The 23,135-nt window shown below is 35.6% G+C and overlaps 1 protein-coding gene across 5 annotated transcripts in view; it reads left to right on the forward strand.

The window, feature by feature from the left end:
• Window positions 1-23,135, forward strand: part of LOC103568054 (phospholipid-transporting ATPase ABCA3-like) — a 205,007-nt gene that overhangs the window by 112,010 nt on the left and 69,862 nt on the right. For all 5 annotated transcript variants that reach the window (XM_070568434.1, XM_070568435.1, XM_070568438.1 and 2 more), the window contains 6 exons: window positions 3,923-4,077; window positions 4,327-4,482; window positions 4,789-4,999; window positions 7,275-7,425; window positions 11,741-11,839; window positions 21,974-22,130. In XM_070568434.1, coding sequence (XP_070424535.1) covers window positions 3,923-4,077; window positions 4,327-4,482; window positions 4,789-4,999; window positions 7,275-7,425; window positions 11,741-11,839; window positions 21,974-22,130 — 929 coding nt within the window. The remainder of the gene's footprint in view (window positions 1-3,922; window positions 4,078-4,326; window positions 4,483-4,788; window positions 5,000-7,274; window positions 7,426-11,740; window positions 11,840-21,973; window positions 22,131-23,135) is intronic.

Raw genomic sequence — 23,135 nt, forward strand, 5'->3', positions numbered from 1 at the left:
ATGTCATATTTTCATTATCATATGTCTCTAGGTATTTTTTTATTTCTCCTTTGATCTCATCATTGATCCAATTGTTATTCAGTAGCATTTTGTTTAATCTCCACATATTGGTGGCTTTTCTGATTTTGTTCCTGTAGTTGATTTCTAGTTTCATACCATCGTGTTAGAAAAGATGCTTGGTATTATGTCTGTCTTCTTATTTTATTGATACTTGTTTTGTGGCCTAATATGTGATTTATCCTGGAGAATGTTCCATGTACCTTCCAAAAGAATGTGTATTTTGCAGTTTGTGGATGTAATGTTCTGTATATATTTACTAAGTCCATCTGGTCTAATGTGTCATTTAAGGCCAATGTTCCCCCACTGATCTTCTGTTTGGATGATCTATTCATTGGGGTAAGTGGAGTGTTAAAGTCCTCTACTAGTATTGTGTTACTATTTCTCCTTTTATGTCTGTTAATAATTGCTTTATATATTTAGGTGTTCCTCTGTTGGGGGCATAGATATTTACAAGTGTTATATCCTGTCTTTGGATTGTTCCCTTTATTATTATGTAGTGCCCTTGTTTCTTATTACAGTTTTTGTTTTAAAGTCTATTTTGTTTGATATAAGTATTGCTACCCCAGCTTTCTTTTCATTGCTATTTGCATAGAATACCTTTTTCCATCCCTTCACTTTCAGTTTGTGAGTGTCCTTAGGTCTGAAATGTTTCTCTTGTATGCAGCCTATATGTGGGTCTTGTTTTTTATTCACTCGGCCACTCTATGCCTTTTGATTGATGCATTTAGTCCATTGACATGTAAAGTAGCTATTGTTAAGAATGTACTTATTGCCATTTTGTTACTTTGTTTCTGGGTGTTTTAGTAGTTCTTCTCTGTTCCTCTCTTCTTCTCTTGCTCTCTTCCCTTGTGCTTTGATGGCTTTCTTTAGTATTATGTTTGGGCTCCTTTCTTGTAACTTTTTGCGTATTTATTATAGATTTCTGGTTTGTGATTACCATGAGCTTCATATATAATAATCTACATATGTAGCAATCTATATTAAGTTGATGGTCTCTTTAGTGTGACTTCTTGCTAACAGCTCTACTCTTTTACTCCCCTTCTCCCACATTTTATGTTTTTTATATCATATTTAACCTCTTTGTGTGTGTGTATGCATTACCTTTTTATCATGGAAATGGAACATTTTAATACTTTTGTCTTTTGACCTTCACATTAGCTTCATAGGTGGTTGATTTGCTACCTTTATTGTGTATTTGCCTTTACCAGGGATTTTAGTATTTTCTTTCTTATAATTTTCTTATTCCAATTTGTGGTCTTCTCTTTTCCACTAAAATAAGTCCCTTTAGCACGTCTTGTAAGGCAGGTTTCTTGGTGATAAACTCCTTTAGTTTTTGCTTGTCTGGGAATGTCTTTATCTCTCCTTCCATTCCTAATGGTAACTTTGCTGGGTAGAGTATTCTTGGCTGTACATTTTTTTCTTTCAGTGCTTTAAATATATCATGCCACTCCCTTCTAGCCTGTAAGGTTTCTGCTGAGAGGTCGGCTAATAGCCTTATGTGGTTTCCTTTGTATGTAGCTTATGGCCTTCTCTTGCAGCTTTTGTGATTTCCTCTTTATCTTTAATTTTTGACATTTTAATTACTATGTGTCTTGGTGTGGGCCTTTGGAGTTTATCTTGTTTGGTGCTCTTTGTGTTTCCTGTACTTGGAAGTCTGTTTCCTTCCTTAGGTTAGGAAAGTTTTCAGCAATTATTTCTTCAAATAGATTCTCTGCCCCTTTGTCTCTCTTCTCCTGGGACACCTATGATATGGATGTTAGTGCACTTGATGTTGTCCCAGGGGTCCCTTAGACTGTCCTCCTTATTTGAACTTTTTTATCTTTTCAGCTTGAATGATGTCCTCTAGTCTTTCATCCAGCTCACTGATCCGTTCTTCCATATCATCTATTTTGATATTGAGTCCCTCTAGTGAATCTTTCATTTCCAGTACTTCATTCTTCATCCAGTATTCTTCATTTCTGATTGGTTCTTTTTTACATTTTCCAATTCTTTGTTGAAGTTCTTGCTGAGTTCATCCATTTTTCTCCCAAGATCAGTGAGCATCCTTATGACCATTAGTTTGTACTCTTTCTCAGGTAGATCATTTATTTCTGATTCATCTACTTCTTTTTCTGAGGTTTTTGTCCTCTTCCCCTACTTGGAATGTATTCCTTTGTCTCCTCATTTTGCTTCTTTCTCTGTGCTGATATCTGTGTATTAGGTAGGTCAGGTACATCTCCTAATCTTGGAGAGGTGATCTTCTGTAAGAGATGCCTGTGAGGCCTGGCAGTGTGTTCCCTCTCATCACCAGTTCCAAATGTTCCAGGAGTGTGCTCTGTGTGGGCTACATGTGTCCTTCTGTTGTGGCAGGGTTGCTCTTGCTGCAAGTGCCTAGGGAGGATAAGCTGTCCCTCTGGCCAACTGGTTGTAATGCTTAGCTGTGTGTGGTTTTTATTGACCCTTCAGTCACTTTACTGGACGTGGGGGGCCCCAGCACAGTTGGCTGCAAGGTCTAATAGCACATTCCTGTTGCGGTTTTTCTGTTAAGCGAGTAGGCCCCCAAGTGTGGCTGGTTGCTAGGCTCAGGGCCTTGCAATTGCTGTAGGCCTCCAGCCTGCAAGGCTGTTGTCAGCTCTCTTAGGATTGCAGATGAGTGGGGCCAGCCCCAGGCGTGGGAGCACCCACTTTTTCCAGGCTTTGGAAGGTGGTGCCAATCCTCTATATGGCTGTTTGAGAAATGCAAGTCTGCTGCAGCTGATAAGTTCCACTGCCTGCAGGGCCCCACACCCCATTGACACAGTCCTGCCCCATGTGCACACCTTGTCCCACTAAAGGACACACAGTCACTCTGCTGCAGAGGCCCCACATACTCTGCCCATGCAGTCCTGCCCCTCACACACACCCTGTCCTGCAGAGGTGGACCCACTCACCTGACTACAGAGGTTCCAGACACCCTGCCCGTACTGGCCCATAAGTTGCCCAAGGGCTTGCTGTTGGTTGGGGCCAGTCTCTAGGGCAGGCTGCCTGCCCTGGCTTAGCTGGATTAAGTCAATGTTCTAGAGGATTGGGCAGACTCCTGTGCTAACAGGTCAGAGGAAGAACTCCAGTGGTGTCTGCCAGCTTCTGTGTCAGCATGCTTGTATCAGGTGACAATAATGCTTGTTGCCCATGTCTCAGTCCCTGGGAAGGTGACCCCAGCCTGGGGAGGTCTCATCTCTCACTGAGATATGCCCAGAGCCTATTAAGTGAGTCTCTTTTCGCTAAGGGACTGTCACCTTTCTTTCTGGTGATTTTAGGTTGCTTTCCAAAAATGAGTGAATTTGTGTATGGGCCCTTTAAGAGTAGGCTTTTTTTCCCCCCTTATGTCCAATAGCTTTTCTGGAGGTATTCCCTGTTGTTAATAGCCAGCAAAGCCAGATATTATGACACTTGTCTTGGTTGTAGTGAGTCCAAAAGCTGCTCATTGTGGTAATGCTCCCTCACTCAGATCTCCCACTCCTCCAGGGAAGGCTTCATACCTTAAGGTTGCTCCTGGCCCGTGGCTCAAAGGTGAATTTTTTCTCTCCAGAAAGGGATTTCTGCCTCTTCCACCTCAGTCAGCACTGTCCCTTATTATGGAGGTTCTTTTTATCCAGTTTTCAGTTCTCTCTCAGGGGTATTGTTCCAAGAGTAGTGGTAAATTTGTGTCCATAGGAGGTGGTGAGTTCAGAGTCCACCGACACTACCATCTTGACACTCTCTACCAGACTGTTTCTTCTGTAGGAGACACTGATAATTCTTTTGGGTGATCCATAAGTAGACTATGTGAGGTGCTAATGAACAGTATGTTGTAAGGTTCTCTCACTGAAGCTAAGCTTCTGTCATGTCTTCTGCTTAATTCTAGGTTTCTATCTTCCTTCCCATGGAAAAGTCTATATTAATGGTTATGATATCTCCAAAGACATGGATCAAGTCAGGAAAAGCATGGGCTTGTGCCCCCAGGATGACATATTGTTTCCAGACCTGACAGTAGAAGAACATCTCTCTTTCTACTGTGTGGTGAGCCAGAGATGTATTCCTTTTCCCACTCTTTTTATATGCTTCGGGCAGTGTGACCAAGGATCAACATCCTTACCCTTATTTAGTGGAAGTTCATTTTTTTTGAGGCACTGTTCTTTTACCATAAAGGGAAGCAAAGGGAAGAGAAAACGTCTTGTTTATAGATAGCTGTGTAAGAAAAGTTTTGATGTAAGAATTTTCTAAAGATAAAGTTGGAAGCACCATATAAACTCAGGCTTTTCTTTCTAGATAAAAGGAGTACCTCCAGAGAAGCGTCGAGTGGAAATTGAAAAAATGCTGACTGCTTTTGGCTTGATAGAAAAGCGTAATGTAGTTTCACAGTCGTTGAGTGGAGGAATGAAGCGCAAACTCTCCATCATTATATCACTTGTAGGAGGCTCCAAGGTGAAGAATGATTAACATGGATCCCTGCTGCAGCTGAAATATAAAATTCAGCTGACACAAACCTAAGAGCTGATATGAATCTAACTCCTCTAAAAAGAACTTCACAAATGATAATCAGAGGGGATTCCCTTTATTGACCCAGATTATGGAGTTTGAAATTACTATTAATTTTGCCAAGTTCTTAGTATAGTGTAATCTAGATAGTGTGTCTTAGCTTAAATAAGTCCCCCATGAATAGTATATTATACCATAATGGGCATAGCATGAAGTAAAAAATGACCGTGGAATTATTCTTCTGGTCGTTAGGTAGTGATACTTGATGAGCCGACATCTGGCATGGACCCAGTCTCAAGGAGATTCACCTGGGATGTCCTTCAGACGTGTAAACAGAATCGTACTATCTTACTGACTACCCACCACATGGATGAAGCTGACGTTCTGGGTGACCGCATAGCCATCATGGTCAAGGGATCACTGCGGTGCTGTGGCTCTTCAATTTTCCTGAAAAAAATATATGGTCTCTCTCCCTTTGATCATTTTTTGGATGCTAATGCCTTAAGAATATTCTTCTAACATGATTTTTATTATTGTTTTTGTCCCTCTACACAGATCCTCAAAAGCTTCCTGTGTCATATTGCATTAGGTCAAACCTTTTAAATTGGCTCTTTGTAATATAGACATTTCCTATCTATTCAATTATTTCCCATTATGACTCAGTAAGTATAGTCTATGTTGGAAAATACCCTTTACTGACCTCACAAAAGTCATGTTTATTTTTCTTGTGTGGCTTCTATTAAAGTGGTCATTTGTTGCAGGAATGAAGTAAAGCTTACAAGGGATTTGGTACCTAGATTGATGGCTTGTAGGGGAAAAAAACCAGTGACTAGATATTTCTGACTCTTTTTTTCTCTATTTCCAAATCAATATCAAACCCCTAGTGTAATGAGTTAAGTGCTTTCAATTTTTCTTTTAAAGATTGGCACGTGAGCTAACAACTGTTGCCACTCTTCTTCTTTTTTATTTTTATTTCTTCTTCTTCTCCCCAAAGCCCCCCAGTACGTAGTTGTATATTTCAGTTGTAGGTTCTTCTGGTTGCTATGTGGGACACTGCCTCAGCATGGCTTGATGAGTGGTGCCCTGTCCATGCCCAGGATCCAAACCAGCGAGACCCTGGGCTGCTGAAGTGGAGTGTGTGAACTTAACCACTCAGCCATAGGGCCACCTCCTCAATTTTTTTCATGAAATATTCTTGAAATGTGGAAGTTGATCTACAAGAACTTATTGAACAGAAAATGAATGAATAGTGGAATAAAATAGTCTTAACTTTGACAAGTATTTAATTTGGTTAGTCAATAAGACTAGTACATCAAAAATGAGCAATATAAAATCATATATAATTGAATTCTGAAATTACATGACTCAAACCAGTAAATGTATCAGGCTTCAGAACTGTACACTACAAATCAATGAGAACAGTTAAGGATGATATTAGTCCATAAATACTTAATTCAGTATTTAAATTCATTCATTCAACTCATGTTTATTATGGGTGAGTTCTTATGTTTCATGTTTACACACATTATCTTATGTAGTCATCATAACCTCATCATTTTTATGGAGCAGAAAACTGGGGCTCATATTTAAGTAACTTATTCAAACCATACACTAAGTGGCAGAGATTTGGACTTGCGTCTCTCTGACACCAAAGCCCATGCCTTACACTCTCATATGCTACCACTTCCCTTTTACCCTTTATACTTAGCTCAGAGAGGATGTTGGGCTAATTTGGTAGATGTAAATTTGATGAAAGTCAGAAGTAGAGGAAATCATACTGTTGAATGCCTTTGCATTTACAGATGAGGATATAGAAATTAATATTCCTATAGTAGGTTAGTTGTAGACACAAAATTATTACCCAGGTATATTGATTATTCATAGAGTGCTTTCAGTTACAGAGTTTAAAAAAGCAATGGAGAAAAGAACGCCTTTTTTAAGGAAAGTGGGTAAGTAAGAAAAAGCATTAGGATAAAAATGGGCCTTTTTTCCTCTGGTGGTGAACATGATGTAGTCTACACAGAAATAAGAATATGATGTGTACACCTGAAATTTATATAATGTTATAAGCCAATGTTACCTCAATAAAAAAAATATGGAATTCAGAAGCCCCATTCAACTATATAACAGTAAGCCAATTTAAAGTGATAAATGCCAAAATAAGAAATAAGGGCATCAAGACAGGAAAAGTAAGTTGTGTACACATGTGTACACAAACACACACACACGTGTCTGTGTATAAAATCCTGAAAGGATCAGAAAAACTTTGTGACAGAAGTCCATGTGGTCCGTTGTCATATGACAAAGGGAAGACTTCTTAGTATAGTGAGGTAAAATGTTGCAGTTTTCATCCATTAATATACTGAGGTAGAAGTTTCCATTTTAATGACATGTCTTGAAATGTGGCAAGTGAACATTAAGTATTAGTATTTAAAGAAAGATGGAAGGAAAGAAGTCCAAAAAGATATAAAATAAAACTTTAACAGGTTTAAATTCTGGTAAGAATATGAAACTAGAACAGCCCAAAGATTAGAGTCAGGAACTGACTAAGAGAAATGAGTTGAAGGTAATTTGAAGACCATTTGCTCTTAAGCACAGTCATGATACCTCTTAAAAATGAAATTTTTAACAGACAAGCACCTAGGTTTTGTTTGTTTGTTTTCCAGGGGGAGTGGATTATGTTTAATTTGGGCAGATTTGATTTTTAAAATTTTGGTCTTCTAAATGGATCTTTTCAGGTGTGGGATACCACTTAATTATGGTGAAGGAACCTCATTGTAATGTTAATGAAATTACCCAACTGATTCATTCTCATATACCAACTGCCAGATTGGAGAATAATGTTGCAGCTGAATTGTCATTTATCCTACCCAAAGAGTACACACACAGGTATGGACCCAGAGAACTTTAGATAAATAGTTTTGGGTTACCAGAAATCACTTTTACTTTTCCAGGTTTCCTCAGCTCATCAAGTAGATTCTTTCTAGTTGCCACTTGACAAATAATATTCAAAAAATTTACTTTCTGAAGATTTCTCTATTGGTACAGAGGGTACAGATTGTACCAATCTAACACAAGTTAGATTTCTTTCAGGCTTGATATTTTTATTTCTATTTCGTACAGCATGGTGTTAATTAGTAATAAGATATGGTAAGTTATTGGCACAAATTTTCTTCTTGGTGAGTTAAATCAAGTGAGTTGTTAAGATAATAAGAGAAAAAGTTGGGGCCAGCTTGGTGGTGCAGCAGTTAAGTTCGCTTGTTCCACTTTGGTGGCCCAGGGTTTGCCAGTCTGGCTCCTGGGTGCGGACCTACACACTGCTTGTCAATCCATGCTGTGGCAGGCATCCCACATATAAAGTAGAGGAAGATGGGCATGGATTAGCTCAGGGCCAGTCTTCCTGAGCAAAAAGAGGAGCATTGGTGGCAGATGTTAGCTCAGGGCTAATCTTCCTCAAAAAAAAAAAAAAGAGAGAGAGAGAGAGAGAAAGTGGCCTCTATGGCAGCTCTTGGAGCCAGGAACTCTAGAAACCAGAGGAAACAGCAGTTTGGCCACAATTTTAGCCATGTTAGTTATCAAAGGGAGAGACAAGGAATAGTAATTGTTCCTGGAAACTTTATCTTAACTAAAGGAAGAGGAAAATAAGAGTCCTCACCATAAACCTTTAAGGTTTGTGCCAATTTCATCTTCTTGCAAGATGTAATTACTAGCTTGATATTCTCTTGAAGCAAGCTGGTTGGCATTCTCAAAAGAAGATGAATAGAGGGGAACTTCTTCAACTTGATAAAGAATATCTATACAAAACCTACAGCTAACATCATACTTAATGGTAAGAAACCCAAAGCTTCGCCATTAAGATCAGGAGCAAGGCAAGAAAGTCCTCTCTTACCACTCCTTTTCAACATTGTGCTGGAAGCCCTAGCTAATGCAATAAGACAAGACAAGAAAATGTACATAGATTGGGAAGGAAGAAATAACACTGTCTTTGTTCACAGATAACACAAACATCTTATGTAGAATCTCTAAAAGAATTGACAAAAAACTTCTGGAAATAATTAGTGATTATAGCAAGGTTTCAGGATACAAGTCAATCACTTTCCTATGTAATTTGAAATTAGAAACACAATACTATTTACATTAGCACTTCCAAAAATGAAATATTTTGGTATTATATTATCTAATATATACAAATTCTATATGAGGAGAAGTACAGAACTGTGATGAATGAAGTCAAAGGACTAAATAAATGAGATATTCCATCTTTATGTATAGGAAGACTCAATATTATCAAGGTATCAGTTCTTCCCAACTTGATCTATAGATTCAGTGCAATCCTGATCAAAACCCCAGTAAGTTATTTTGTGGTTATTGACAAGCTGATGGTAAAGTTTATGTGAAGAGGCAAAAGACCCCAAATAGCCAACACTGTATTGAAAGAGAAGAGCAAACTTGGATGACTGACACTAAACTTCAAGACTTGCTACAAAGCCACCATGATCAAGACAGTGTGGTGTTAGTGAAAGAATAAAAAAGTAGATCAGTGGAACATAACAGAGAGTCCAGAAATAGACCAACATAAATATAATCAACTGATCTTTGACAAAGGAGCAAAGGCAATATAATGGAGAAAAGATAGTCTCAACAAATGGTGCTGGAACAACTGGACATTCAGATGCAAAAAAAGCTAAACACAGACCTTACACACTTCACAAAAATTAACTTAAAATGGATCATAGACATAAATGTAAAATGAAAAACTATAAAACTCCTAGAAGATACCATAAGAGAAAAACTAGATGATCTTAGATGTGCCAATGACTTTTTAGATGCAATACCAACAGCATGATCTGTGAAAGAAATAACTGAAAAGCTGGACTTCATTAAAATTAAGAAATCTTCTCTGCAATAGACAATATCAAGAGAATTAGAAGACAAGCTACAGACTGGGAGAAAATATTTGCAAAATACACATCTGCTAAAGGATTGTTACCCAAAATACACACAGAACTCTTAAAATGCGACAATAAGAAAACATATAACCTGATTTAAAAATAGGCCAAAGACTTTAACAGACATCTCACCAAAGAAGACATACAATGGCAGATAAGCCTATATAAAAAGACAGGCTCCACCTCATATGTCATCAGGTAAATGCAAATTAAAAAAACAGTAAGATACCACTACACACTGACTAGAATGGCAAAAATCTGGGACACTGACAACTCCAATTGCTGGAAAGAATGTGGAGCAATAAGAATTCTCATTCATTGCTTGTGGGAATGCAAAATGGTATGGCCACTTTGGAAGATGGTTTGGTGGTCTCCTACAAAACTAAACATACTCTTACCATACAATTCAGCAATCATGCTCCTTGGTATTTATCCAAAGGAGTTGAAAAAACTTATGTCCACAGAAAAACCTGCACATGGATGTTATATCAGCTTTATTCGTAATTGCCAAAACTTGGAAGCAAGGAAGATGTCCTTAGTAGGTGAATGGAGAAACTGTAGTACATCCAAATAATGAAATATTATTCAGCATTTAACAGAAATGAGCTATCAACCATGAAGAGACATGGAGAAACCTTAAATGTGTATTATTAAGTGAAAGAAGCCAATCTGAAAAGCCTACATACTATATGATCCCAACTCCATGACATTCTGGGAAAGGCAAAAACATGGAGACAATAAAAAGATGAGTGGTGCCAAGGATTGGGAGGGGTAAAATGAATAGGCACAGGAGATTTTTAGTGCAGTGAAAATACTCTATAATATAATGATAGGTATATGTCATTATACATTTGTCCAAACCCATTGAATGTGGAACACCAAGAGTGAACCCTTAGGTAAACTATGGACTTTAGGTGATTATGATGTGTCAATGTAGGTTCATCCCAGGTAAAAAATGTACAGTCTGGTGAGTGATGTTGATAATAGGTGTCTTTATGTGTGGGGGGAGGGGTATATGAGAAATCTCTGTACTTCCTTTTAATTTTATTGTATACCTAAAACTGCTTTTAAAAAACAAGGTATTAAAACATGACAAGAAAAAATTAAAATCTGCTTAGACCGCTAACAATTAAAGAGATTGAATTAGGAATCAGAAGACTTTCATAATGAAAAGACGAGGTTCAGGTGGCTTCAGTGGTGAGTTATACCAAATGTTTAAAGTAAAAATTAATAACAGTCTTTCACAAACTTCCAAAATAGGAGAGGGAACCCAATCCATTCTATGACGCTAGTATGATCTTGTAATAAAACTAGACAAAAACAAAGAAAATAAAATTACAGACAAACGTCACTTTTGAATGTAGAGGCAAAACAACAACAACAACAAAGTGCTAGCAAAACTAATACAGAAGTGTGTAAAAAGGATTATGCACTATGCCCTAGTCAGATCTATCCCAGGAATGCAAGGTTGGTTCAATGTGCAAAAATCATCAATGTAAAACACTACATTAATAGAATAGACAAAAACTACATGATCATCTCAGTAGATGCAGGAAATGCATTTGGCAAAATCCATACCCTTTTATGATAAAACCACATCACAAACTAGGAATAGAAAGGAACTTTCACAACCTGATAAAAGGCATCTATGAAAAACCCCCAGCTAACATTGTATTTAATGGTTCACCCCTTAGAATATAGTAGACAGAGGATCAAGAACTGAATCAGTTTCTAGGGTACATTAACTTCTAAACCAGAGAAACTGAGAAATCTAATAAAAACTACTCTTCAGCATCTTTAGTGGCACCACATCACATCTGCTGGAAATGACACAGAACTTCCCTGCTTATGAGAGTGAACAATTCTCTCTCAGTCCCTAGTTTCTGTTATTCTTACTTCATTTTCTGATTTGAGTGTCTTCTGCTTCTTATTAATTTGAAAACATTTTTCCTCTTTGATTTAGTGTTTCTTAGAAACTATATATGTTATATATGCTAATTAATCTTAACTAGCAACGAATACCAATTGATACTTTTATCAGAAAACCAAGAACCAGTTTGTGACAGCAATTTGCTAGCTTTTCTCTTTATATGTTGCACATTTCTGATTTATTAGGGGCATGGAAACTATAACATGCATTGCAGTGAAGAACGAGCTACATTTTTCCCTCTGATTAAGGAAATTAATAGAGAACAAAAATTATTAATGTGAAAACCATCTGTTTTGGTGCTAGCTCTTTCTCTTCTTTCTTCTAGGTTTAAAGACCTGTTTGCTGATCTGGAAGACAGACAGGAAGAGCTGGGCATTGCTAGTTTTGGTGTCTCTATCACTACCATGGAAGAAGTTTTCTTTATGTGAGTAATGATGTGTGGGGGGCAAGAGAGAGAAAAAGTCTCTTCCTCTAAAATCAGATTTCATTTGGAAAGGAAACCCCATGCAGTCTGGGGCTAGAGTAATTGAAGAAGTAGTATTGGATTGTTAGATGTGGCCATCTTCTGTGAATCCCAGGCACAGTAATTTTTGCATCTTGCTTCCCTCATGGGCTGAGTCTGCTGTGAGTCATGGGACTAGAGTCAGAGCATCAGTTCAGAGAGCTAGGAATCAGGATGTTCAGAGCAAATACTGGGTCTATGAAACTGCAAAAAACAACCAAACCCAGGCACTAAACACTCAGGTAGAGGCGTATTGGGCAGGAAGATTATATATGAAGCCTTTGGGTTTAGATTTGGGTGCCTGTGCTTTTGGGGGGTGGAGGGGTTAGGATTGACCTAGAGCAAAGAGAAATTGTGGGGTCATAGGTAAAGTTCTGGATCTAAATTGGAGGTTTTACTGGGAATGATTTTAAAATCTTGGACTAATCATGTCTTGGTGACCTACGTAAGTTACACATGGTTTATATTCCGAGAATACCTTACACTGTGTGAAAGTTCAAAGAGAAGGTGCCCAGGGAGTTCAGGATATTTCTAAGGGAAGGCCAGCGGTTGTCTGTCAGAAGACCTCACAAAAAGTCTTTTTTGGGGGTCTAGACTTCATTTTCTCAGGCTTAGAAACAATCTTGTAGTCTCAGTGCTTACATAGACAATGACTCTCGTGCTAATAAAGTTAGCCAAAGATCATTGCATATATTATCAGAATGCCACCTGATTAATTTGCAGTAACAGATAGAACAGTCAGGGGAGCAGATAATAATGTGTTCTTGCTGGCTCCGTCTCTCTGCTCTAATCCATTAAAAAATGTTATTTTATTATTAAGACACAAAGGACATTTTTATTTTCCTTAGGGATCATGTTTTTGTCACGTTCATGCACAAGCTCTACATTGTGGTAAAGTAGTATTTTTAATATAACTAACGATTAAATATTCATGGCTTAGTGGAAATAGCATGGACACCAATGTCAGATAATTTTAGGCCCATGTCATGGGCTATATACCACATACTAGTTGCTTGACTTCATGCAACTTATTTAACCTCTCCCAGTTTCAGTTTCACCTCTTTAAAGGGGGTAATGTGAGGATTGATGTCAATTTTATAATGGAAAAATTACAATGCCTGTGTCATAGTAGGTACCCAATAAAAGATATCTTGATTATGATGAGATTGACAGAGGCAACAGTAACAGCTATGGAACCAGTTAAAAGTTAACGTTTATTGAGTTCTTACTGTGTATCAGACACCGGTCTAAATACTTTCTATATGTTGGTATTTAATCATTACCACCTTTACTATTACTCTGTATTATAATTTCCATTTTAGAGATAAAGAAACAGAGAGAGATCATATAATTCCCTAAAGCCCCACAAAGCTAGTAAGTGACAGTTTCAAACCAATCCAATAGGATTTTCCGTATGTTTTTGAGTGCTCTGAATATACTAAGGATATTTTCTCTATGAAAAGCATTAATTTTTATAAAATATTTTCAATTTCATTGCCTTTTCATTTGAATGTTTCTTATTTCAGAAGTCTAAAACTATTATATATTCAAATACATCAATATTTACTATAAGTTTTTTTGTTTACGTGTAGGAAAATATTGACAATTCTGAAACTAGATAAATATTTGTATTTTCTTTTAGCATTATTTATTTCACTCACTTAAAATTAATTTTGTTGCATGAGATAGAGATTGAATCCAAGATATTCCCCCTACTAGTTAGTCTGTTATCTCAATGCAATGTACTTGAAATGCTTTCTTTATGATAGTTAGATAAACTGATGTCTCTTTCCAGAATTTCCAATGCTGTCTATAGATCTGGGCTTTCTATTCTTATGGCAATTCTACATTTGCTAAATATATTAATATTTGTTAGTGCAGGTTCCCCTCTTTACATTTATTTTCCAAAATTGCACAGTTCTCTATTATTTCATATGAATTTTTCTATTAGTTATTAATTTTTTATTGACAAATTCTTTAACTCATTTGACTCTTTGGAGTTTTCCATGGAGGCTATCATATAACCTGAAAATATGGTTTGAATTCTATTTATTATAATCTTTTTTATTATTTTTCCTTTTTGGTAGATTGTTATATACAATAGATCAAGGTGAATAATTTATATAGTTAAAATGAATAGTCCACCAGAAACTGTAAGAATTTTTTCACCTTGTTTCTAAATAAATAAAGCAAAAATTTATGGAATTCTATGAAAAAAATTCACAGTAGTGTGATAATCTTTAACCCAGTTCTCACAGAAACTGCAAATGAGGTAGACAAAATATTAATAAGGAAATAAAGGACTTGAATAATATGATTTACTAAGTTAGTTTCTTTCTCTCTCGTTCTTTTTCTATACACACACATACTCACGTTCATACACATCTTTGTCCTTAATAAACAGAAAGCACATTTTATTTTCTAATATATATAAAACATTCATAAATATCAATCACAATCAATATGTGGTATTAGACCACAAATGAAATCTTGACAAATGTCTAGGCCTTTGTTGTTGTTCACTATGTTGTGAAATAACAACAAAATACTTCTCTCTCTATATATAGCTTGCTATTTGTTTGATTAAGTTTGTTAAATGATTAGGAATGTGTTCTCTTATACAGCACTGCTTTATTATAGTGCTCATTATTTCAGAAATATTTCATACTGAAATATTTATGAATACAATTACATCACAGTATTAAACAGGCAGTTAATATATTTATTTTTCACAGTCAGTAGTAAAGAGAATACTGCGCTGTATACTCAGCCAGTGAATTCTCAAAAACCATATTGTGCTTCATGAGTTTGAATGCTGCTGACTAATCTGTTTCTGTGCTCTCCCGTGGTCTCTCTGCCTTTATTTCAAACTACAGCAAGCAATTTTAGGACAATGCATAGAAAAATGGTAGTTTGAGGTGTAACGAAAGTGCTAAAGTTTTACTTGTACTTTACTTATATATGCAAGCATTTTCAATGAAATGATCAAGAAATAGAAGGGAGAAACTAGAACGTAATTAAAAATTGATGTTATAAAGGACATCATAAGCTTTACTGCATCCTGAGAGCTAACAATTATATGAACAATGGCTGGAAAAAAATTGCTCAGAGACTTGTCCTAACTTCTGAACATCTGAAGAATATTTCTCACAATGCAAGGAATTACCAAAATACTCATGGATTGAAGAGGAAATAAAATTGTTAATTATATGTATTTAGTACTCAGTAATGAGAGTCTTGTATAAGAAAGTCTCTAGGTTATGGACATAGGTGTACTCAGAGGAAAATTTACAAAATTTATAAATATGTATATGCTTAGTAGAAATGGGATATGTAATAAGGGATTATTTAAAAATTAACTATGCTGTTAACTTAAGAATATAGAAAGATAGCAAAGTAAGCACAAAGACAGTAGAAAGAATGGAATTTGACTTTTTTAGCTTGATTCAGATTATATAATAAAAGCTTCACTAAAATTATAATAAAGGTACAAGTTCAGAAGTATTCAGTATTTTCCTGAAGCTTCTAGCCAAGAGAATAATAGAAGAAAAAGAATGGATGTATATAGATTGGAAAGCATATTAGTCCAAATCGGATAAGCTATATGTAATAAGAAATTTACCAATAACTTAATTTATCAGTAGTTTAACACAACAAAAGGTTATTTCTCAGTCACACAAAACAGTGTAAGTTGGGTGACAAAGGCATCTATCCTTCGTGTATTGACTCAGCAATTCAGACATCTTTCATCTTGGCTCTCTCATCTCAACACCTGTCTTTCAAATTACTGTGGCAGAGGGAAGAGCCTTTAAATGTTTCTGCCCAGAAGTAACACAAATTATATCTTCTCACACCCATTACGTAGAACCAATCACGTGGCCCCATTTAGCTGCAAAGGGCTTGGAAAATGTGGAATAGTGGCAGGTGTTTAATCAGAGCAATAAATGTCTATGCCATAAAAAGGCGTAGAAAAAAGGGTCGCTATTTTAGATTATATGTTTATTAGAAAATTCAATAATATATATGTGTATGCATGTGTGTGATGTGCACACACACACAGACTCTTAGGAATAATTAGAGAAGTCAGTAAGGTTGTTGGGCACAGGATCAACATATTCACATCAATAGCATTTCTACAAACTGTAGATAACTAGTTGAGGAAATATAAGATAAGGTAAGAAAAAAAGATATTCACCATAGCAAAACAAACAAAATGCCTAGGAATATACCTAATTAAAATTACATCATAACACTTTATATAGTGACTTTTTGAGGAAAGGTCTTCATAAATTTGGAAGTATTCAAATCATACAGAGAATTTCTTTGATCACAGTCGACTTAAATTAGAAATTAATAACAGAATTATTTCTGGAAAATCTCCAAATATTTGGAAATTAAATAACACTCTTCTAAATAATCCATGGGTCGATGAAAAAAAGTGAAAGGGAGATTAGAAAGTATTTGAACTGAATGAAAAAACAAAGATATCAAAATGTGTGGGATATAACTAAAGCATTATTTAGGGGGAAATATATAGTACTGCATTTTAGAATAAAAGAAATTCCTTAATTCATGGACCTCTGTCTCCCCCTTATGCAACTAAAAGAAGAAGAGTACAGTAATCCCAAAGTAAGCAGAAGAAGGGAATGATATCTGACTGGAAACCAATAAAACAGAAAGCAGGAAAAAAATAGTAAAAACAATGAAACCAAAAGTTCATTGTTTGAGAAGATTAATAAAATTGGTAAACTGATATTCAGTCTGACAGGGAAAAAGAGTGAAAACTCAAATTATGAATATTGGGAAGAAGAGAGGTGACATTACTACAGATTCTATGGATATTAAAAAGACAAAAAAGGGAATAATATGAGCAATTTTATGTCAATGAATTTGACAATTTGGATGAAGTGGGCGAATTCCTTAAAAGATACAAACTATCAAAACTTGCTCAAGAAGGAATAGATGCCTTGAATAGTCATTAATTTCTATTTGAGAAATTGAAATTATAGTTTAAAAATCTCTCACACGCAAAAGAACTAGAGGTGCAGATGGCTTTACTAGTGAATTCTGCCCAACATTTAAGGGTGAAATAATACCAATTCTATAAAAACACTTCCAAGGAATTGAAAAGGAGGAAATGTCTGGTAACTGATTCTATCAAGTCAGTTTTACCCAGATACCAAAATCAAACAAGGATATTACAAGAAAAGAAAATCACAAACCAATATCTCTCAGGAACATAAATGCAAAAGTTCTTAACAAGGTTTTAGCAAATCAAATTCAACAATATGATAAATAAAATTGATAATACTTCATAACTAAGTAGGGTTTATCCCAGAAATGCGAGGTTGATTTAACATCTTAACATTCAAAAATCAACTAATGTAATTTACCATTTTAAGAAACTAAAAGAGAAAAGCCACTTAATCTTCTTATTAGATGCAGAAAAAGCATGTGACAAAATGCAACATCTGTTTGTGATAAAAACTCTCATTAATACAGTCATGTGCAACATAGTGACATTTCGGTCAATGATGAGCCACAGATAAGACAGGGGTCCCATAAAATTAGTATCCTATAGCCTAGGTGTGTAGTAGGCTATACTATCTAAGTTTGTGTAAGTACACTCTATGATATTTTGCACAATGACAGAATTTCCAAATGACACATTTCTCAGAACCATCTCCTCATTAAGTGAGGCATGACTATATAGTAATGGAAGGGATTTTTCTCAAACTGATAAAGGGCATCTACAAAAAACTTACAGCTGGCATCATTCTTACTGATGAAAAACTGAATGCTTTGTCCCTGAGTTGAGAAACAAGAAAGGGATGTTCCTGGGTCCACGTGTTTGTGCAGCAGTTAAGCTCACATGCTCTACTTTGGCAGCCCAGGATTCACTGGTTCAGATCCCAGGCACAGACCTACACACTGTTTATCAGGCCATGCTGTGGCAGGCGTCCCACATATAAAATGGAGGAGGATTGGCCCAGATGTTAGCTCAGGGCCAATCTTCCTTAACAAAAAAAAAGGAAACAAGAAAGAAGGATGTTCCTCACCTCTTATATTCAAGATTCTACTGGAGGTCTACTCATTGCAGCAGGGTAAGAAAATAAAATATCAAAAAGTCAATTGTTTCTCTGTATATTAGCAAGGAACAATCTGAAATTGAATAGAAAAACAGTGTAATTTTCAATAGCATCAAAAAATATGAAATAGGGATGAATGTGACAAAAGATGTATAAGATCTATACACTAAAACATTACTGAGAGAAATTAAAGAAGACCGAAATAAATGCAGAGATATACTGTGTTCTTCAGTAAGAAGACTCAACATTTTAAAGACGTAAATTCTCTCCAAATTGATCTTTACTTCCATGAAACCACAATCAAAACCAGAAGACGTTTTTGTAAAAACTGATCAGCTGATTCTAAAATTTATGTCTCAATACAAAGGACTTAGCATGGGCAAAATAACTTTGGCAATGCAAATCCAGTGTTGTGCTGATGAAAAGGAAAGAGGAACTCTCAAATGCTGCTGATTATACAATGAGCTGGTTCTACCACATTGGTGAATAACATGGCAACATCCAGTAAACTTCAAAGACCCACTTTCCACAACCCAAAAATCTCACTGTTAAGTATATAATCTAGAGAAATACGTATTTGCTCTGAAGGCAGATACTCACTGGAATAGCCAATAGCAAAATATTAGAATAAATAATATAATGCATTAGTAAAATATGATACATATGTAATGAAATTATATCTCAGTTGAAGGGAATGAACTAAATTTCTCTTTATACAAACGTCAAAAAGGAGAGATGTAAAACATCTACTCTTTTAGAGGAAGAAAAGCATTTTGCAGGACTGTTAAATATACCATTTATATAGAAGATTAAACCCATAAAACAAAACTGTACGTGCTTACGATGCATAAATGTGTATACAAAATTATTAAAATATATCTGATTTCTCCACTGTAGAATTACTTTTTCTCCCCATTCTGTACAGTATTCTTTGGAAGCATGTCATTAAACACAGCCCATACTCAATTGAGGGCATGAGGGATCGAGCACCACCTCATGGAGGGAGTAGTATCTACAAACCTTATTTGGAATTTTGCAACGAAGATTTGTGTCTCTCCTCCATTTATGCATTCAATCCTCTAGTTACATCAGTATGGACTCATGTAATACTACTTTGACCAGTGATCAAAGTGGTGATTCATCTCAGTGATATTTCATGTTATATCGTGTAGTCCCTGATAATATGTGAGGAAGAAGGTCCTTCACCTCTTGATATTCTTCTCCAAAAGCTCTAACCCCAATCTAACCATGAGAAAAACATAAGACAACCCAAACTGAGGAGCATTTTACAAAATACCTGATCAGTGCTGCTCAGAACGTCTAAGGTCATGACAAACATATAAGAAACTGTCACAGATTGGAGGAGACTAAGGAGACAGAATAGCTAAATATAATGTGGTATGCTAGAGGGGAGTCCTGGAACAGAAAATGGACTTTAGTGGAAAAACTAGTGAAATCCAAATAAAATGGGAAGTTTAATTAACAGTAATTTGCCAACATTGGTTTCTTAGTTGTGACAAATGTACCATGGTAATGAAAGATGTCAACAATAGGGGAAATTTGAGTGAGGGGTATACAGGCTCTCTGTACTATCTGTGCTACTTTTCTGTAAACCTAAAGCTATTCTATAATTAAAAGTTTATTTAAAAATATATCTGGAAGACGGGGCCGGCCCCGTGGCTGAGTGGTTAAGTTCATGTGCTCTGCTGCAGCGGCCCAGGATTTCACCGGTTCGGATCCTGGGCACAGACATGACACTGCTTGTCAGGCCACGTTGAGGCAGCATCCCACATGCCACAACTAGAAGGACCTGCAACTAAGATATACAGCTGTATACCAGGGGGTATTTGGGGAAGATAAAACAGAAAAATAAAAAAAAAAGATTGGCAACAGTTGTTAGCTCAGGTGCCAATCTTTAAAAAAAAGAAAAGAAAAAATATATGTGGAAGATTACAGACCAAATGTCATAATTGACTTGATGAAAGGAATGGGGAGAAATGGGATTATGAATCTTGCTCAAAGTGATTTAAACTTATTTGTAATATATTTTAAAAATTGGCTCAAGGTAAAAATGTTGAAAGTGGTTAATTCTCTGAGTTGGGGAAATGGATGTTTTATTACCTTTATTTCTTTTTCCATACAGAAACCATAAAGGAAAATATTTGGCTAAATAAAATTTAAACATTTTGTATATCAGAGAATACTTTAACAGAATGAAAAGACAAATGATACAAAGGTTCATTATAATAAATAAGAATGTCTTCTAAATCAAAAAGAAAAATATGAAAACAGTATAAAATTAGACAAATGATAAAAACATTCACAAAAGAATAACTACAAATGGTGAAATTAATTCAAAGGAATTAAAAATAAAACAGCAAATATTTTTAAAAAATACTCAGTCTTGGTGAATATGTACTGAAATAGGAAGATCTTGTAAACTGACATAGAATTGTACATTAGTATACTCCTTCTGAAGGGCAATTTGGCAGATATATAAGAAGCTTTAAAATGTGTAGATTCTACACCTAAAATTTTGTCCTTTATGGATAGTGATATATGTGGAATAGTGTTCATCACAGCATTGTTTATAATAATAAAAAGTTAAAGCAATCTAAATAAGTGGTCAATAAACTGTGGTGCATTGGTATGATGAAATGAAATTGTCAGAAGTGATGATGTAAGTATATAGACATTAAAATGAATATATATCAATCATTTAAAAAACAAGTTGCATAACAATGTAGTATTATTGTATGATCTTGATTTTGCATTTTATGTGTGTATGTATATATCCGTGCATGTGCATTCGTAGGTATAGAAAAATGTCATTTGAGTACATCTGAGTAATGAGATCTTGAGTACTTTTTTCTTTTAGTTTATTGTGTTTTAAACCTCATCCCATTGAGTATTTCTTACAAGTGTACAAAAACCTAATAAAGAAGTTAGAGGAAAAAGTAGTGGAAAAAACCCTATTTGTCTCAGTGGTATCAATTACTATAGTATTACAGTGACCAGACACCGTACAAATACTACTTGAATTTAAAAGAATTTGATAACAGACTTATCAAATCAAACCAGTACTTGATGCTTGCTTTCTTGCCCTGCAAAAAGAAAGGTTTTAAAAAGCCTTACTAGTTCATTGGTTTAGAAAGAAAAATCTGTCTTTACAAATTATAAATTTTTCATCAAGTGTTACAGAACTCCAAGGGATGGACTTAAAGTTTCACATCACCCATTATAGTACTATGACTTCTATTATTCTGTTTAGCATTGTCTCCCTTATATTAAAATTAAGTACGTATGTCTACAAACAAACACATAGTTACAGAGAACAGACTGTTGGTTACCAGAGGGGAGGGGGGTTGGGGGTAGGGTGAATTGGGTAAAGGGGGTCATTTGTCTGGTGACAGATGGAAACTAGACTTTTGGTGGTGAACACGATGTAGTATATACAGAGTTTGAATTATAATGATTTACACCTGAAATCTATATATTATAAAACCAATGTTCTCTCAACATTAAAAAAAACTAAAAGGAAAAACATTAAAATATATATATATATGTCTGTTTCTTTCATGTAGTTGTGAACCCTTGGAGGACAAATTAACTGTGTGCATTTGCTTTGTAAACCATTCCAAGTATTTAGATAGCCTGAAGCAGAAAAAAGGGAAAACAAATCTATTGGATGACATAGGCTTAGAAACATTATAAAAGTAAAACCGTGCTATCTATTATCACTATCATTTCTTAAAATAAGGAGATTTAACAACCCCCTCTCCTAAAAAAAGATATTGTCTTAGAATTTTAAGATAAGTTCAGTTTACTTTATTCAGTGTTAATGTTAGCATTGTATAACCATGCTTGTTTTTAAAAATTCTTGCCTCAATTTGTGAAGATCTTGTGATAGATTGGGTATGTAGACACCACTGTTCTGGTTAAAATGAATTTCGGTGTGTTTGTGTAGGGTCAGTAAAATGGATAATCCGGATCTCCAGACCCCTTCCGTAAATCTCGAAAAGAGAAAGGAAAACATGAACCAGAATATGAATGTACCCAGAAATTTTGAGAGCTCAACTTCTTCCGGCTCAAGTGAACACGCTCATATTAGGTTTAATACTGGGGTGAGCATCTTCACTATGAACATACTGCTGGTAAATGTTTGGATGGGATAAAAGAGATACATTTCACTATAATGTTTGAATTGAAAGGAGAGTTTGGAGTTCTTACCCAGAGAAAGCCAAATAATGAACAGTTTGTAAAGCAATCCGATTAATTTTCTAATTCAAACATGAAATATGATAGGTTAAAATCCGATTTTGCACTCACTGTTGTTACTCCTCAGAGTCGCTTATCTCAGTTTTCAAAACTGTTAGTTCATTCAGAGTTGAGAAAGGGTCTTAGTAAAAGTTATCACTACTCACAGACATAAAAGGCATTTAAATTTATGCATTGGAATGCATTGGTACTTCCTAGTGGACTATTCTCAAGTTGGTATGGGCCTTCATTAGCATGGGGAATCTCATTGGATTGCCAAGCACTTCTTTCGTTGTTCTCCTGTCATCTATTCCCTACAATTTTCCCTAATAAAGACTAGGATTTCTGAGATGGAATATATGTTTCACAGAGTTGCCCATAAGCACGCCTTCACTGAGGGGCTTATGAGCCAGTTGTGAAGCAGAGTGGGTGTTGTATAACAAGAACGTGGAATTTTGAGCCAGATAGGACTGCAATTCCTGCTCTATCATTTATTACTATTTGACCTTGACCAAGTCATTTAACATTATCTATACTGCAATTTCATTCTCTAGGAGTCTGTTTTAATGAGTTAACGGTGGTGAAATGTGAACTGTGTAATGTTTGGCATGAATCAGATACTTAAGAAATGTAATTTCCCTCCTCTGCTTGCTCACACATTTCTCCTGCTATATTACTTTTCCCTATTTCCCCCTCTTATAAAGATGCAGCTGAAGGAAGATTTGCAGGCCAGTCTGGAAAAGTTGATTTTTGTTTTAACATATTCTTTTATGCTAGAACTAGATCTAATCATCACCCATCTTTTAAAAGACAGAAAGCACTTTTTCCTACCTTGAAGACAGTGTGAGAAAAAAATTCTCCTTCTGAACTTT

The sequence above is a fragment of the Equus przewalskii genome, chromosome 12 (assembly GCF_037783145.1).
Source record: "Equus przewalskii isolate Varuska chromosome 12, EquPr2, whole genome shotgun sequence".
NCBI classification, from domain to species: domain Eukaryota; kingdom Metazoa; phylum Chordata; class Mammalia; order Perissodactyla; family Equidae; genus Equus; species Equus przewalskii.